Source organism: Aquarana catesbeiana, linkage group LG12 (assembly GCF_042186555.1).
Source record: "Aquarana catesbeiana isolate 2022-GZ linkage group LG12, ASM4218655v1, whole genome shotgun sequence".
Classification (NCBI taxonomy): domain Eukaryota; kingdom Metazoa; phylum Chordata; class Amphibia; order Anura; family Ranidae; genus Aquarana; species Aquarana catesbeiana.
In genome coordinates, this window is record NC_133335.1 from 20,866,240 (window position 1) to 20,885,112 (window position 18,873).

The window sequence follows — 18,873 nt, forward strand, 5'->3', positions numbered from 1 at the left end:
ATTGCAAGGATTTTAACAAACTTTGTTGCAAATTCCAACTTTTTGTTGCTCTGACTAAATATGTTTCTCTGTGTCCATGTGGAAAGTGAATCTGTATGGGAGCAATTTTAGAATTATCAATCGGCCGCTGCACTTGCAGGGCTCTAAGTGGTTCACACTGGTACGACGCAACAGTCGTACCACTTTGGATCCGACTTTGCCTTGCGACTTGAAGTCTGACATGCGTCCGACTTCAATGAACAGGGATACGACTATGAAGTCATACTGCCACTGAAACAGCAGATATGTGAACCGGCTCCATAGAAAACCTGGTTTGGTTCACATGTCATGCGAATCAGATGTGGTTCAAAGCGCATCCAATTTGCATATATTGTGAACGGAGACTAATTAATATAGACCATTTCTTCTCTTATTGGTCTCCCATCTATATCTATCGATAGATAGATATAGATATAGATAGATAGAGATAGATATATATATATATAGATATAGATAGATAGAGATAGATATATAGATAGAGAGAGATATATAGATAGATAGATAGATAGATAGATAGAGAGAGATATATATATATATATATATATATATATATATATATATACACATACACACAAAAGCAGTCTATATATATATAATTTTCTGACTGCTTCTGTAGGCAGACTTATTTGTATGAAAAATTCTCCTATCTTTGCTTCATCCTTGAGGCAGCTTTAAATGTTCAGAAAAGGGGGATGTAATCTGCTCTTGTATTACATTCGATGTATAACAGTGTCTGTTTACTTCTGATGGGAATTTTAGATACACAAGTCCTTTTTCTAAAGTGTTCACATCAGACTTTATTTTACTTTTTTTCTTTATTAAAGTAATACAGTGTAACATAAGAAAACCTGTACCAGCACAGCGGTATAATAGGAGTACAGTAAGGCTTACAGAACACAACATAATTACAGATAAGAGTAACTGTCATTAATAAATAGTGAAGGCAGCACTCGGAGTGCTGAGCAGCAATACAATTTGTTACATAACCTGAAACTTGGTAAATTCACTGCAGTACAATATGCTTGTTGATCCAGCCTTCAACATACTTTCACTGTTCATGAATGACAGGTTCTCTTTAAAACATCACTACAAGTATATTGCACTTCCTCTAACAGTTTGGGTGCGATTCAAAAAAGGAAAATGGACATAAATATAAAAGGTCATAATTACTACATGGGTCATCTGCAACGTATGAAAACTGGATAGAGAAGCGATGCCTATTGATGACTATGGAGGTGAGTGTGTCACGGCGTGTCTGTTTTGGATTGCCCTGATCTGCCCGTATGTATGGAAACTGATCACCAGTTGCGGGTATTGATGATTTTTTTTTTTGGTCCATGTAGCATGCAAAGTGGTAAATGTAGATTCGGGTCTGTTCTCCTATATCTCATTCTGACCTTGTACATTAGACTAGGCTTTCCATACAGACAGATCCACTAGGATGGACATTTAAGCAGCAATATATAGGATGAGTGTATGCAGAGTCAAACAAGGGGAAATCACAGCTTCGTTTTTTTTCAGGAAGATGTACGCCATCAGATCTCCCCCACCAGGAGGAAAACAAAAGTGCATTGTAGAATTGTATTTCAACCCCACACCATAGAACAGTCTCTCAAAGGTGCACATTGCTGTGTCATCCGTGTACATGTCCTTGTTACACTTCTGGGATAGAGTGATCCATAGAGTTCTTCATGACACCAGATGACATTCTGCAAAAAAGAACAGAACCGTTATCAATGTCAGGGCTGTCTTTACCAATAACCCATTTTATCCCCTCTTCCTGCTTTTGCTTACAAGGCTTCCTAGAGGTGAGATGTGTGCAATATATTCAAACATGCTAGTAATAATAAAAAAAAAAAAAATCACTAATTTTACCTGCTGCTTAGTAGATATATATGACTTAGAGTGATTATAAAAGCAGAAGTTTTTTTTTTTTTTATCTTAATGCATTGTATCCTTTAGATAAGTTCACTTTTTCGAAAAAAAATAATACGCATTTTTTTGCAGGTAAAAAAAAAAAAAAGTTTATTCATTATGAGCCTGTAAAGCATTGCACCAGGGATCAGTAGATTGCTGGTGCAATGCAGGTCTCCAGCAGATCTGCCAGTGTATCTGCTTTCCCGTACGGCCAAACATATATACATTCTGAATGAGTGAAGCGGCCGGAGCCCCGCTCAGCCACGTGTTCCTTTTTTTTTTTTTTTTTTTTTTTTTTTTAATTGTGACAGCTAGTTGGGAGAAGAACCCCCACTAGCTTTCAGATCATGGATCGAGGAGGTGCGGGGGCTGGTCTGTTTGTAACATGTTGCACCCTGAATATGTGAATATGTTACGAAAGGTTAATCTTTACTTTAACCACTTGCCGCCCGCCATATAGCAAAATGACGGCGGCAAAGTGGTTTCAATATCCTGACCGGATGTCATGTGACATGATCAGGATGTTAAGCCGCTGCGCGCCCCCGGGGGCGCACATCGCGGCGATCGTTGTTGCGGTGTGTTATTCTGACACACCGCAACTCCGATCTAGGTAAAGAGTCTCTGACGGAGACTCTTTACCATGTGATCAGCCGTGTCCAATCACGGCTGATCACGATGTAAATAGGAAGAGCCGGTGATCGGCTTTTCCTCACTCGCGTCTGACAGACACGAGTAGAGGAGAGCCGATCGGCTGCTCTCCTGACAGGGGGGGGGTCTGTGCCTATTGTTTATCAGCACAGCCCCCCCTCGGATCCCACCCAGGACCACCAGGGAAGCTAAGCTGCCCAGAACCACCAGGATGGCCACCACACTGGACCACCAGATATGCCCCCCCCTAGACACCCAGGGAAATACTAATCTGTGCCCAGGCAGCTGCCAATCAATGCCCAGGCAGCTGCCAATCAGTGCCCACTCACAATGCCTACCACTGCCAGTGCCGCCTATCAGTGCCGCCCATAAGAACCCATCTTTGCAGCCTTTCAGTGCCCACCAGTGCCACCCATTAGTGCCCATCAGTGCTGCATATCAATGCCACCCATCAGTGCCCATTGTCAGTGCCCACTCATTAGTGCCGCTTTATCAGTGAAAGAGAAAACTTACTTATTTACAACATTTTTTAACAGAAACAAAAGCAAAACTTTTATCTTTTCCAAAATTTTCGGTCTTTTTTTTTATTTAGCAAAAAATAAAAACTGCAGAGGTGATCAAATACCACCAAAAGAAAGCTCTATTTGTGGGAAAAAAAATGATAAAAATGTAGTTTGGGTACAGTGTAGCATGACCGCGCAATTGTCATTCAAACTGCGACAGCACTGAAAGCTGGAAATTGGTCTGGGCAGGAAGGTGTATAAGTGCCCTGTATTGAAGTGGTTAAAGATAGATGGATGCCCTCTCTTTATAGAAGGATGACAGACATGTGATCTTACCTTTTTATAATGTGCTCAAATATAATAGCGGGGATCACCGTCACTGTTACACTGCGGCCACTCGATGCTAAAATGTCCACAATCTGACGATCCTATGGAAAGAAAACCAGACGCTTTAATGCTTGAGCTGTCATCATCCAGGGACAGTGTGGTGAACACCATTTAACACAAATTTTAACTTTTTGTCCTATCTGTTATGAATACACTGTCTTGGATGTTGGTACTACCTCTACATGTTATGACTACGTTTTTCCAGTATAAAATTATTTAGAATCCAAATTCCACTTTTCTGCCACATAACTTCATTGCCCTGCCTTACTTTATCAACTTTGTAATCTGATACTACAGTAAGTGTTTATTGAAGGACACAGGGGTGAAGGGGGCTGAGCCACGGGCACCATTTTTGGTTTGAGAGCACAACATTCGTTTTATGTGGCCTCTGGGGCCTTGACCCTTTGGGTCCTGACATTGGCTCTGGTTTCACAGACCCTAAATGAGTAGGCCAAGCTACTACACCAGGGGCTGACTACAGAGCAGGTCTTCCCCCACTTATGTTGAACTAGCAGTGCAACTAGTCCGGGGGCTCCAATACTTGTGCAACCCAGCCATGGACTCGTTCAAGTGGTCTCTGATATGACCACTTCCTCAGTGGTTTTACGGTGTCGCCGCTGGCTTAAGTGCTGGTTGGCTGACCAGACTTCCAAGAAGGTACTTACAGAAATGCCCTTCCTGAGTGTCCGCCTATTCACTACATTCTTACATTCGTGTTACCGAATCAAAATTTTGCAAAGATTTCCTGTAGATATGGCTAGTCTACCGAATCAAATGCCTTATGGGCATCCAGGGCTTAAACAGCCCAGGAGCCCATTGAGCCATGCATGTTGGTAAAGGGCCGTCATAGAGCAATTGAAGTAGATCTAGCGGAGATAAATCACGTCTGATCCGCTCCAATGACAGTAGTGATAACCGTATTCAATCTTTGGGCAAGTACTTTGGCTAAAAGTTTTATATCAGCGTTAATTAGGGAGATCAGCTGTTTGGGGACAAGGACAATTAGCGCCTCAGACAGAGAGCGGTAGTTGTCCTGTTTTCAGGGCATAGTTGTACACCCTGAGTAGATGTGGAATCAATAGTTCTCTATATTGCATATACCATTTCTATGGGGAATCCGTCCAACCCTGGCATCTTCTTTCTAGCAAATGACTGACTGGCATTTCCTATTTCATCGGTTGATAAAGGGGAATCTAGCGAATTTGGAAGTGAGACATCCTGCAAATAATAGTCTAGTTCCATGATAGTATAGTGCGCCCTAGTGGAATATAGAGTGAAGTAAAGCGTAACAAAAGCCTTCACAACTTCCTTTGTTTGTTCCATTATGCCCTCTAAGTTCTTTATTCTGGGGATGGTGCATGGCTGATAATCAGACCTGGACAGGTAAGCTAGGTGGCCACTGTTTTTGTCGCTGATTTTTTTTTTTTCTGAGTTTGTTCAAGTAGCACCTTGTCTAACTCCCTGGCCTTGTGTCGCCAGACAGTGTGTTTATCGGATGTAGGGGATGCGGAATAGGCCGCCTCCGCCACTCGAAGCTCCCCCTCCGCATCCACCAGCCTGCCCTATGGCTGCAGCAAATGAGCCGCGCATGGTAGCCTTGAAGGCCTCCCAGACCACAGGGTTGGACGCACTTTGTGCGTTAGTGGCCCAGTGGGACCGGATATCAGCTGTTCCCCGATCTGTGACAGCCTGGTCCGCTAGCCATAGCGGGCTCAGCCACCACCCGAAAAGAGGGTGATACTCCCAGAGCCAGGTATACCAACAGGGGAGAGAGTGGTCAGGCACCGCCCTAGGGAGGTATCTGACATCACTCACCATGCTGAGTAAATCTGGAGATAGCAGACCTAAATCAATATGTGACAGTGTACCATGAGAATCAGATTTACAGGAATATTCCTTCCCATCCGCATGTTTCCATCTCCAGGCCTCTACTAGGTCATATTGGGTCAGATAAGTGCCTAGGGAAGTGGGAGGAACAATAGAGGATCGACAACTATTGAAAGAATTCAAGGTCCGAATTATCTCCAGCTATCAAAGGGCCTTCTGCAATTGCTACGATCAAAGAGCTGTGGAGATGAGTTTCCTGCTGAAGGATCATATGTGCGTTGTGTCGTGCCAGGTACTCAAACATCAGTGAACGTTTAATCTTGGAGTTAAGCCCCCTAACATTCCATGAGACCACACGTAGTTTAGCCATAATCATACAACATATACCATAGAGAAGAATATTTCCTGTATTGCAGTGAGGCTAACCATATGTTATAAACCTGTGGCCCTGAACAATCATGAGTCACTGAAAATGCTGCATAGATGAGCAGGATTAGCAGTTCTCTAACAGCTGTAGACTGGATACCATGATGATTGATCCTGCCAAAAACCATGGAGGAAAAAAAGACACAAAAAATAATAGAAAAAGGAGGAACAGGTCAAAAACAAGGGAAACAAGTAAAACATTCCTAGCCCTCCCGGCCCCCAACCCCAAACACTTGGGAGCTTTGATCCCAAAAACAAAACCATAGAGCATGGGGGACATGCTGTAATCGACAAACCGTGGTGGGTGGCAATAGAGTTCGCAAAAGTTGGGCTCGATCTGTGCCCACAGGGTAGAGTATGGTAGGAAACCTGGGCCCTACAGGGTATGACATTTACCGCAGTAGCATAATATCAAGAAAATTATTGCGACTGTTATCCAGGGGTAGTCATGTCAGTGCAGTGGATGGCAGCAGAAGGTAATGGTTCATCAGGTACTCGGATGAGTGGGCGAGCGTTCTCTGTGAATAATAAGTCAGGAAGGAGGAGATTGCCGTTGCTGGTGTTGCTGATCAGGCGGTCCCAAGGTATCCACCCAGTGGGCTGCTTCATTCGGATCTGTGAAGAAGTAGGCATTTCCTTTTATGAATGATCCTCAACCGTGCAGGATAAGGCATGCTATAAGGTAGTTGGAGGTCTCGCAGTCTCCTATTGATGGCCAGGAAAGTAGCCCCCTGTTTCTGCGTAGCCACTGAGAAATCAGGGAAGATCGTAATCCCATTGCCATCGAAGGATATGTGGCCCTTTGTTCGGGCAGAACCGCTTCTCTGTCCCTGGAGTGTAGTAGTTTGATGAGCATGGCATGTGGCAGTGCCCAAATAGGTAAAGGGCATAGGGGAACTCTATGTGCTCGTTCTATGGCGAATAGTGGAGAGAAGGTCAAGGTGAACGTCAGCCACTGCTCCATGAAAGCCTCAGGGGCCATGCCCTCTGAACCCTCCGGAAAACCCAGAAAACACAGATTATTACGCCTAAGGCAGTCCTCCATATCTGTCAACTTATCAGTGGTATAGTCTCGGGTTTGGTGTAATTCTCTAACAGAGGCCTGTAAAGGACGGGTGTCATCCTCCAGATCACCTATGCATTGGTCCCTCTGTAGAGGAGGTTATGCACATCTTGTTTCAGGAAGGATAGATCTGATAGTCTATCAGAGTGGTAAAGGAAGCGTGGCTGAGCTGAATAGCCTCCATGATCTGTGTCAGCATGGTCAGTGTTGGGGGAGAGAGGAGCTGTGTCCTCAGAATGTGAGAGCAGCAGGGGATCATCAGGGCTAGAAGCAGGGGGGTTTTGTAACTCGCCCTTCCCTGGTTTGTGTTGCGCTGCTGCGGTTGAAGAGGAGGGCTTGCTGTGATCCCATGTGGTTCACACGGGGAGAGCAGCGGCGGGAATTGAGTCATATCCTCCAGCGTGGGGCCGTATTTAACCATCCTCTGATGTTCCCAGGAGTCTCAGGAGGGCAAGGAGGCTGGTGGGTTCCCACAGGAGAGATTGGGTCAGCAGGATTAAGTTAGGATAGGAGCGGGACAGACGGAGCTCAAGCAAGCTGCTTCCTCACATCCCGTTAGTTGGCCACACCCCCGCAGAGAGAGATCTTGACCTAGTGGAAAAGGGTTCTGGGGTCTCTGGACCTTCCCATCAGTCTATCCTGCCCGACCAAGGTGTGGGTGGTTAGTGGATTCGCCCCTCCTGTCCTTTTTTCAGTTGGTTGGGGAGTGATGGAGAACACTTCAGTCCAGGACTGCTGGTCTCTGGAGGAGTCCAACCTTCCTATCAATATTTTGGGACTTCAAGTGATCTGTCTCCCTGTTCCTCTTTTTGGATGGCATCCCTAGTCATCCAAACTGAGTGCAATCGGACAATGCCACAGCGGTGGCTCACATCATCCACCAGGGGGACCCAAAAAACTCAGCGACAGCCTTGGAAGTGGTTCGTGACCAGATCTGGTGGCTCCTTAGCAAAAGTACGTACTGATTTATGCGTTCCTGTTATTGAAGTTCCTTCTCTGATTGCTTCCACAGATGGTGCAGAAGGGCATTCTATTTATTCTGAAACCACTAGGATGGCCACGCAGGACTTGGTTCATGTATCTCATATGGCTGGTCGCAGGAGTGCCTTGATGTCTCCTGCTTTAGCCGCACCTTTTCTCTTGAGGTCTGATTTGCTACCCTTTCCCTGCCCTGGCCATTCTTTTTCAGCATGTCAATTGTCCGAGCCGGTGGCTCTTTCCTATAAGCTGCCCTTTTTAGTGTTGCATAAGGTCAAGGTGGCTCTTTGTCCCAGGTTGTCTTTCCCACCAAAGGTGGTTGTCGGCCTTTCACCTTAACAAAGACTGTCTTTCCTTCCTTGTGTGGAAACTCTTGCAGGTGGCAGTTTAAGTCCTGCCTGGAGTCAGTTCTTGTTTTTGTTGTAGGCCCACACAGGTTTGTCTTTCTGGCATCACATCCATGAGAAGTACAGCTGTGTCCCTCAATTCATGATGAGAAAAACAGGACTTTTTTTAATTTTACCTTTTTTTTTTTTTTTTTAATCTTTTTCATTAGAAAAAGTTCATTAGATGCAGCACCTGCCCGACCTTGTTTTGGCAGTTTCAGTGTTATCGCCCTACACCAACAGAGGGCCACCCCCTTAGGCAAGCTTTTAATTTAGGTTGCACCTAGTGTCCTGCTCTTGAAGGTAGCAACTTCAGACCCATCCATGAGCAGTACAGCTGTGTCCTTCAATGAGCTCAGGGACAACAATTTTACAGTGAATGCAAAAAATCCATTTTTTTAAAAAGCCAAATCCACCTTTTTGCTAAAGGTGGATTTGGCTCTGTTTGTATTGATGTACAGTACAGACTTTCAGTCAGAAAGCTGGAGGAAATATCAATGAACTCTGAATGGCATGGCTGTTCAAGCATCATCCACGCACACTGCATTGGTCTGCCTTTGAACACTGCTATCATTCAAGGAAAACAGCCCTGATCACCAAGGAACGTCCACTCTAGGGGAATGCTGCCACTTCACTAGTACAGAGGCACTCACCTGTCCAAGCTGTAGGCCCAAACTTTACCCGTCATGGTGGGTGCACTACACAGGGTCTTCGGGGAATCTGTGCCCTGGACCTGTAGAGCATCTATCCAGTAAGATCATCAGGTACTCTGTATCCTGGAGATCACTGAATCCCACACTGGCCAGCAGCATTACAGGCTTTACCCTGCATTTGCTTGTGGGCTCCAGGTAGAGTCTCTCTAGGACTACTGGCTGTGGTGACTTATCTGGATGAAGCCCTTGGTGGCACTTGCCCCAAGTATGAGACTAAAGCTCATGAAAGGAGATAAGAGAGAACCTCTGTAAGCCATGCATAACCTAAGGACATTTGCTAAAAACTGAAGCTTAGCTGGGAGGGATTATATCTAAAAATATATATGTATGTGTATATGTATGTATATGTGTGTATATGTATGTGTATATGTATGTGTGTATGTATGTATATATATATATATATGTGTGTGTGTGTGTGTGTGTGTGTGTGTGTGTGTGTGTGTATGTATATATGTATGTGTGTGTATATATATATATATATATAAATAATGTGTGTGTGTGTGTTATTGTTTTTTTTTTTCTCTTTGGGCCAGTGTCTATTTAATCTGAAGTTGGGAGCATAACCTGAGTATAGTCATGTAGTCCTGTGACGTGCACTTTAGAAAAACCATTCTGCTACCTAAATGTTCCCCCCATATGAGAGCTTGGCTTACCTTGAGTCCTATGACGTTCTGCCCATTGACCTCACACAGATAGTGGTTGATTAGCAGTCCATTTCTGGCAGCAGAGCTGTCCTTCACCAGTGATGAGATCTGTCCTTTCTTGACAATGAACCCGACTTGTCCTGCGCTGTCTTTCTGCAGCGTTACTGTGCGCTGGAATGGACTGTGAACAGAATACAGAAGTTTTACAATTAAATTGTTTACATCAAGTTCCACTGCAGAGACCTCCCTTAAGAATGAATTGATGTTTTGCCTAGTGACCAATTCCCCTTAAAATGAAACCTTTACACAGAGGATGACATTGCTGAGCTCTTCTTTTTGAGCTAATTGATGCCTGGCTGCTATATTGATCCTAATGCTTCAATTCCTTCTGACTCCCTGACAAATATGTAGATCAGTTCTGTCTTGTCTCTGACTTCACTTGCTGCATGCTTGTTTCAACTAAAATAATGAAGCGAGAGACAGCCAGGGAAATAACACACTGAGGAAAGGACATCGGTAGTAGCAGCCTTCATATGTACGCTATAGCAATATTGTGAGCTACTATTATTATGCTGTCTATTGAACATTTTCTCTTTACGGTATCTTATGTACACTTAAACTCCAATACAATTACTGAACAAGAGGAAAAAAAAGCCCAAGAAAGTTTCACTCCATGTAAAACCTATAATATCCACTTGAAATGTTCACCTTTTACATAAAAAAAATGTAAAGGTGAACTAACCCCACTCCCCTGCTGTACTTACCTCTGAGCTTGCCGAGCTGTTGGCACCCCCACAGCTGCTCCAGTGGCCTGGGGATTCAAAACCCCCCAATTCTTCTCCCTCTACTCTCTGCACTGCTTCTGGGACAGACCAGATCAATGCACGGTGATGACCAATCAGAATGGATCTGGTCCTTCTTGGAACTGCTGCACAGTGAAGAGGGAGACGAGTGGGGATTTCAAATCCCCAGAATGATGGAGCAGTTGTGGGGGTACTGACTGCTCTGAAACCCTAGAGGATAATACAGGAGGGTGGGGAGGGTTTGTCTGGTGTTTACCTTTTTTTTCATTTTTAAACTGCACATATATTTATAAGGAAACCCAGGACTTTGTTGGCAGTTTCAGTTCTCATGTTTTAAACTTGCATTTTTTTTCCCTCCCTTAATTAACCTCCTTCATGCCCACATGTAACGTGTGGCAGCAAATTCCACACGTGTCCACGAGTGGCAGAGATTTCTTTGCTGTCCCCACTAATGATTGGGAGCTGGCTACTGATCGCTGTGACATCCAATCGCAGCAGTCATTGGCCTGGTCCATCCCACCCCCCATGCATAAAGTACCTGTTAAAGGGATGGTGGGGCTGGATGGGAAATTGTTAAAGCACCTTAATATAGTAATGCTTCTAGTCATATGGGGCGTACACACGGTCGGACTTTTCGACTGGACTGGTCTGACGGTCGCCGACGGACCAAATCCAGCGGACAATCCGACCGTGTGTGGGCTTCACCGGACCTTCAGCGGCCTTTTCCAGTCGCAAATCTGACGGACTTTAGATTTGGAACATGCTTTAAATCTTTACGTCGTAACTTCGCCGGACCCAGAAATCCGCTCGTCTGTATGCTAGTCCGACGGACAAAGACCGACGCTAGGGCAGCTATTGCCTACTGGCTATCAACTTCCTTATTTTAGTCCGGTGTATGCCATCACGTACGAATCCGTCGGACTTTGGTGTGATCGTGTGTAGGCAAGTCCGTTCGTTAGAAAGTCCGTCGAAAGTCCGCTGGAAAGTCTGCCAGACCAGTCCGGTCGAATAGTCCGACCGTGTGTACACCTCATTAGAATATATTTATCTGTAAGAAGTATGTACATATCTCTCCGCTAGGGTGCAGTGTACTAATGTAATGTTGGCTAACCATCGGCTCTTGTCTCTGCTTCAAAATTCGAGGCCCAGCGTATTTGGCAGATATCAGAGATAGAAGTGCTATTCTGGACACCTGATGACAGAATGATGTACTTCTGTGGTCGAATAAGTGTTTATTGGCTAATAAAGTGGAATTTATGGTCTGTTTTGTATTAATAACAAATTAATGCCACCAGCTGTTGGGAAGATACAAGTGTGTAAACTGCTGATTGTTCTATCTCTGAGTATAAGGGGCTGTCAGGTGATAGTGTGGGGGGCTGCTCACATTCTATACAGGACCCTCGCGGCCCCAGGGGGCTCTCGCATTGCAGGTTATCCTTGGGAACTCACCGGTCTCGTACAATCATGCTGATTCGGTCCTGTCCGGCCTTTTTCAGCGCTTTGTGTGCCTTGTCAGTGCTCCATCCAGCGCAGTCTTGTTCATTGATTTGCAGAATCTGATCTCCAAACCGTAAACCGACCAGAGAGGCCGGAGAGTTAGCCTGAACCAGCTGGACAAATATTCCCTGGAAAGACACGACAAACAATTCCTAAGTATCTCTGCTGCCCAAAACTGGCCTTTCTTCCAATCACCCAAAGGTCTTCATCTATTTCAAATCCCCCCCCCCCCCCCCCCCCGCTCTCTGCATCTGAGTTCCCACGTTCTGGAGGAAAGTGCCTAAGGCTGGGTTCACACCATTGAGAATTGGATGCGGAATCCTGCATTCAATTCGCAATAGCAGGAGATTTTGGTCGGCTCTCTATGGAGCCGGTTCTCATATGCCTGCAGCGGGTCTGGTGCGTTTTGCATTTTTTGGTCCGCTTCAGACCAAAATTCAGGCTGAAATTGGACTTGAAATAGTGAACCAGCACGCGCCGGACCCCCCCCACCCCGCTGTGAGACGCATGCCGGAGCTGACAGAATCTGAATCATGGAAAACTAGTCAGCTTCTTTCTTTCATTTTCAAAGCTGAAGATAGAAAGCTGATTGGATATTATGCACCAGTTTTTTTGTTAATTTCCCTCCTTTAGTATTCATCATACAAAAATCTCATCCAATGAACTGGTTTGTTACGTTACAGATAAAGCAGTGGAATAGTGGAGACTTCATGACGGGGGTGGTAGAGCTGAGAACATAATCTGGCCATAGACGTTGCAAATTTTCTTTCTCCAACCACAGGTTGCAGGGAAGAAACTTGCACGATTACTCCATCAACAGACAGTATTGTCAGGGGAATCCCTCTTGCCAGGCCCTTGTCTTCTCCTGGCCAGGGGGTGGGGAGAAGCAAGCAAATCCAGCAGGCTGATTGCACCCAAGTTGATCAACTTGGTACGTTCAGCCTGCCCATTAATAGCCCTGCCCAGACGAGATTTGAACCACGTATATCCGGCCATAGGGATAAATTCTGAGAGAGGGAAAAAAAAAAAAAAAAACCTGCGGGATGATAAATACAGCCATGCACCCCCCCCCTTCAAAAAAATCTCATTTTTTGAGAAGCTCTCCTCGTGTGCTTACCTTGTCAACCGCTCGTAATCTCAGGCCCACCTTCCCTTTCTCGTCTTTGCATAATATCAGCTCCCGCATTCCATGTTTTATTTCGGCACGTCTCAGACCAACGTCATTACCAGTGACGGGGGCAATCAACCCGCCGGAGATGGTGTGGGGGACCGCCACTTCCTGCACAGAAAACAGACCTAAATGTCAGTGGAAACCTCAATGGACTTACTTAAACTGGGGGTGACTTTCGCAACATTTTCTATCAGAGGTAAAATGCATACAAATAAACATATTTTCTGCGAGTCTGAAAAAAGTCAGATGTGGAGGATTTTGGTGTGTACAAGGGGATAATCTAAACTTTTTTTTTTTTGTGCCCCCATTAGGGAGGTTTTTATTGCCATTTGTGCCCCCATTAGGGAGATTCACTCAATTTTGTCCTGTATATGTTGGATGGAGTATGGAATGATCAGACCTTCTATTGAGTTTTTATTGCTGTGTCCCCCATGAGGAGATTTCTTCTTTTTGTCACAGAAAGGAAGGGGGTACCCAAACCTTTACAGTTGTCACCCCAACAAGAGATGAGGGTACCTGTTCCAGTGGCAACTAAGAGAGGATTTCTCCTCACCTCATAGATTTTCTCTCACTTCCTGTTGTCTTCAGTGCTGTGAAATTTCCCCATTACTTCCCGTTATGCCTTCAGGACAGGAAGTGATGAGAAATCTCACCAATGGGACACAGGCCAAAAAAAAATAAAAATGTCTGGGGTTTTATCACTTTCCTACTCTCTCCAAAACCCTCAATTAAAAAAAAAAAAAAAAATATATGTGTAGGTTGCCTATGAAGATGCCAGCTTCCTACCTGTTCCTTTTGATTCCACACTGACCCCAGGACAAGTATGCAGATCACAATTTCTGACTACTTTTGACAAATTCCTTGCTCCACTTGTCTGTGGTCAGAGAATCCAAGAATCTCCATAAGGAAGTTGGCAATAGCTATGAACTTATGTCCTTTAGCTACAAAAGCTTGTTTCTTAATATAATTTCTCAGAAATGTAGTAATAGGCCAATCTGCCTTTAATAAAGTTAGAGCATTATCAGATTAGAACAGCACCCCCCCCCCCCCAGGGGCCGGATAACTTCATAAGAGGGTGATAATTTGCTCCTGTGTATGTTCTGTATAAGGAATAGTAGAATCTCCATACGTGTATGGGGCTCCCAGCATAATACTTTTACTGAACCAGAACCTTGAGTTTAAACTGTGGGTGGGCATTTTTCTTCCTGCACCCCCATATTTGTCATTGGGATCCTAAAGAAGTAGTTCCTGGTAAGCTGCAAGTTGATCCTAGTTGGAGCCTGTGCAACCAATCACCGGCACCGACATTAAATGAAGGGGTGCGTATCACATGTTCCTCTTTACCTATAGAACCCGGTATTATCTGCATTCCCAGGGGTGAATTCAGAGGCAGGGGAATTAAGAGAAGGTAAGTTCCATGTGCAGCAAAGGCGAGCATTAAAATACAACGGCAATAATGAGCATAGCACACTTATTAAATTGGCAATAGAATGATATACACTTTATTTTTTGCCCCTAAATAAGATTTTGACATAGCCTGCCCAATTTAAAGTACTGTATTTATCGGCATATAACACACACAGGCGTATAACACGCACCTTCCTTTTAGGAGGGAGGTTTCAGGAAAAAAAAAACGTAAATTTTAAATAAAAAACTTTGAAGCAAAATAAGGGTCAGTGCCCATCAATACAGCCTCACCATTGCCCATCTGAAGTCTGATCAATGCCCATCTGCAGCCTCACCTCAGATTACTGCTGCCTCGGAGGGGACAGGGAGGATGAGCGCCATCAGAATTTATACAGCGAGAATCTCCTGTTTAACAACTAAGCCACCGCCCACTGTCATATGACGGCAGGACGAGGCTTCTCTTGTTCTGGGCGGAAGTCATATGACGTGATCGCCCTCCCGAGGCACTAGGGGGCGCTGGTGCGCGTGTGCCCGCTGCGTCGCTCGGGACCCGGTGCGCGTGCCCGGCGGCCGCGATGTCCGCCGGGCACCCGCGATTGCCGGTTAACAGAGCAGGACCGTGGATCTGTGCATGTAAACACAGATCCACGTCCTGTCAGAGAGGAGAGGAGAGGAGACCGATGGCGTGTCCCTTGTACATAGGGACACCGATCGGTCACCTCCCCCAGTCAGTCCCCTCCCCCCACAGTTAGAATCACCTCCCTAGGTCAAACATTAACCCCTCGATCGCCCCCCTAGTGTTAACCCCTTCACTGCCAGTCACATTTACACAGTAATCAATGCATTTTTATAGCACGGATAGCTGTATAAATGTGAATGGTCCCAAAAATGTGTCAAAAGTGTCCGATATGTCCGCTGCAATATCGCAGTCACAATAAAAATTGCAGATCGCCGCCATTACTAGTAAAAAATAAATAAATGAATAAAAATGCTATAAATCTATCCCCTATTTTGTAGACGCTATAACTTTTGCGCAAACCAATCAATATACGCTTATCAAGATTTTTTTTTACCAAAAATATGTAGAAGAATACATATCGGCCTAAACTGAGGAAAAAATTTGTTTAAAAAAAAAAAAAAAAAATTGGATATTTATTATAGCAAAAAGTAAAAAATATTGTGTTTTTTCAAAATTATCCCTCTTCTTTTGTTTATAGCGCAATAAATAAAAACCACAGAGGTGATCAAATACCACCAAAAGAAAGCTCTACTTGTGGGGAAAAAAAATGATAAAAATGTCATTAGGGTGCAGTGTAACATGACAGCGCAATTGTCATTCAAAGTGAAACAGCGCTGAAAACTGAAAAATGGCTAGGGCAGGAAGGGGGTGAAAGTGCCCTGTATTGAGGTGGTTAAGAGGCGGCCTCTTTAATACAAAGTCCCGCCTCCTGGACCAGCTTCTATGATAGACAGAACACTGGTCCAATGCCGGCCCAGGAGACGGGACTTCCTATTACAGAGGCCGCTGAGTAAACAGGAGATTCTCGCTGTATGTAATCTGACGGCACTCGTGCCGGTTCCCTCCTAGGCAGCCCAAATTGCAGTATTGGCGTATAACACGCACACAACTATTTGCACCTGATTTTGAGGGTGAAAAAGTGTGTGTTATACGCCAATAAATACAGTATATGCACCATTAAAGTGTAACTAAAGGCAAAACTTTAGGGGTTAGAACCACTGTCAGGTTTTTTTTTATTGCTGTCTGTGCCCCCGTTAGGGAGAATCACCCCCTCTATTTGTCCTCTTTACCATTATCCCTAAGGCTGAAAGTAAAAGAAAATCACAAATTTTGGGTTGTCCCCCAAAAAAGTAATAGAGGGGAAATCGTCCAATGGGGACACTAGTTCTGGTGAAGGGTGGGGAGAGGGGTTGCAAGAGATTCCTTTAATTTGCGGGGATTTCCTCTCACTTCCTGTTTTGGCTATAGGACAGGAAGTGAAGGTGAGTCTCCCCGATGGGACACAGCAAAAACAAACACAAATCTGACAGCTTATAACCCCAGCCCCCTCCCCACTCTATCCAAATAAAAATAAAAAAGTTTTGCCTATAGTTCTACTTTAACTCTGTTCCTAAGATCAGTCAAACCTAGTCACCATCCAGGCTCCTGCGGAGGAACAAATGCAGGAAGTCCTCTTCTGTGTTCTACAAGTCCCAGCATTCAATGCACCAGAGGAAACGCTCTAAATCTGTTCACCCAGCCACCGGCTAGCCCATTAATGGATATGCTGGGGTGATTTGGCAGCATTCACGTGCTCAATATTCCACCTCCGTAGTGCTGAAATGAAGAGAGATCCGTCTGTCTCTGACACTGCACACTTAGGTAGAGGTGACAATACCCAGTAAACAAGCAGTATTTCGCTAATGCTTGCGTTTCAACCAATGAGCTGCCTTCTGTTTTTCCCGCCCACCTATTAGCGGATTAATCGAAACACAAACATCAATAAAATCTTGCTTGCTTACTGGATATTGCCTGCTCCACCTGAATATATTATAACAGAGACGGGTACATCACTCTTCTTTTCAGCATGGCTGAGGCCGATTGCTGATAAATCTCTTGAGCATGTATATTGGTAAAACTGATGCCTGTGATGAACAGGAGTTCCCACAGCTGCACTGAATGCTGGGACTAGAACAAAGTAAGTACTTCCTGTTCCTCCACAGGCACCCCAAATGGTCACTTAGTAGTGATGTCAGCGGACACTTTTTTTTTTTGTTGTTGTTGCTCATTTTAGTAATAAAAAATCTTTTTTACCACACAAATTATTACGTAAAATACAAAAGAATTTATGTTGCTGATTTTTGTGTGCTATTACAATATTTATTTTTAAAACAAAAGGTGGAATTATCCTTTAAAGTGAATCTATTTCTGAACCCTTCATGGACAAAGCATTGCCTCTGTTTTAAATGCTGAACATGCTCAAAATATAAGAGCTGTTAGACCCCCATACACACTGTTAGATTTTCTGCAGATTTTTGTCTTCAGATTTACCAAAACCATATAATATGAGGTCAAACCTTAAGAGTTTCAATTTGTATGCAATCAGGCAGGCCCTTGCACTACATGGTTTTGGTAAATCTGATGATCAAAAATCTGCAGAAAATCTAATAGTGTGTATGGGGCTTAAAGCCTCGTACAGACGCTGCGATTGTTGGCAGGGGATTGTCTGTTGACAGACTGTTGTCCTAAAATCTTACCGTTAGTACGCTCCTTTTAGACAATTGTTTTCCAATTTTCGGCCAACAAAATGTTGGATGACAGGCTAGTAAATTTTCGGTGAACGGCTCCACGTCTGATTTTCTGATGGTCAGTACACAAGTCCGTCACACAAAAGTCGAAAAGTACAAACACGCATGCTTGGAATCAATGCTCACCAAACACGAAATTAGCAGAAGGGGCCCAAAGGGTGGCGCTCAAGAGCTGAAATTCCTCGTAGTACATCACTACGTTCGTGTTGTCCGTACTGTTCGTATGCAAGACAAGATCCTGGCACACGCCCTTTTGACAAAAATCAGACGCTCAGTTGGCCAACATTTGGACCGTGTGTACGAGGCTTTAGGCTTGATTCGCACCTTTGCATTTTTAGTGCTTTTTTGCATTACAGAACGTGTTCTATAGGAAACCACTGGACTAAATGGACTGTAGTTCAAATCTGCAAAATGCAAAAAGCACTAAAAAATGCATGATTTGAACTACAGTCCATTTAACGTGGTTTCCTACGGAACTGTAATGCAAATCTGCAAAATGATGAATCGGGCCTTAGTGCTGGGCTGCTGCCCTAAATTCCAATCCCTCCGGCACCAAAGCTGTGCTATAGTAGGAAAACAACACGATGCGGGGTGGTGGTGGTGGTTCAGCCTGCTTGCCAATGAGACATGTGCTACTAATACTATAAAATAAAATAATAAAAAAAAAAAAATGTGTGTATATATATATATATATGTAAGTGCTGTTTTTTGGGCTGCCAAATATATCATTAAACTGAAATGAGAACCAACATGTTACAGACATTGCAATCATCATAGTCTTGGGTAGTTGGGACAATGAGAGGAGACAATCTTTGTTCAATCACAGGGATCTTCCTCAGAAGAATCTGATTTTGTCTATATGTGTGATATAAACACAACCAACTCTCAGTGTTAGAGATGGCCCAGTGGGTTAGTAGACTGACAATGTTTTCTTTAGTATCAAGGGTTCGAATCCCACGGCATAAACTTCAGTTTGTGGCTGAGAGTGAATGGACGCCATCAACCAGCACCACAGATTAAATATTAGGAGTCGCTCGTCAATTATTATATACTAAGTCTTGCTATTTAATGGGATGGCTGATGAACCCCCCCTGAGCCAGAACCTCGAGAAGAAAATATTCTAGAAATATTTTAAGTCCCATGTTTCACCAGTTCATT

At 44.2% G+C, this 18,873-nt stretch overlaps 1 protein-coding gene across 2 annotated transcripts in view; it reads right to left on the bottom strand.

Annotated features, from left to right (window-relative positions):
* Positions 1 to 810: 810 nt before the first annotated feature.
* Positions 811 to 18,873, bottom strand: part of SDCBP2 (syndecan binding protein 2) — a 48,446-nt gene continuing 30,383 nt past the window's right edge. Inside the window, exons 1-6 of one of the 2 annotated variants that reach the window (XM_073607358.1) lie at positions 14,701 to 14,835; positions 12,949 to 13,110; positions 11,784 to 11,959; positions 9,541 to 9,712; positions 3,444 to 3,535; positions 811 to 1,748 (exon numbers count right to left, since the gene is read on the bottom strand). In XM_073607358.1, coding sequence (XP_073463459.1) covers positions 1,694 to 1,748; positions 3,444 to 3,535; positions 9,541 to 9,712; positions 11,784 to 11,959; positions 12,949 to 13,110; positions 14,701 to 14,703 — 660 coding nt within the window. In that variant the 5' untranslated portion in view covers positions 14,704 to 14,835 and the 3' untranslated portion in view covers positions 811 to 1,693. Of the gene's footprint in view, positions 1,749 to 3,443; positions 3,536 to 9,540; positions 9,713 to 11,783; positions 11,960 to 12,948; positions 13,111 to 14,700; positions 14,836 to 18,873 lie in introns of those variants that run through there. The other variant, XM_073607357.1, reaches the window with a different exon arrangement.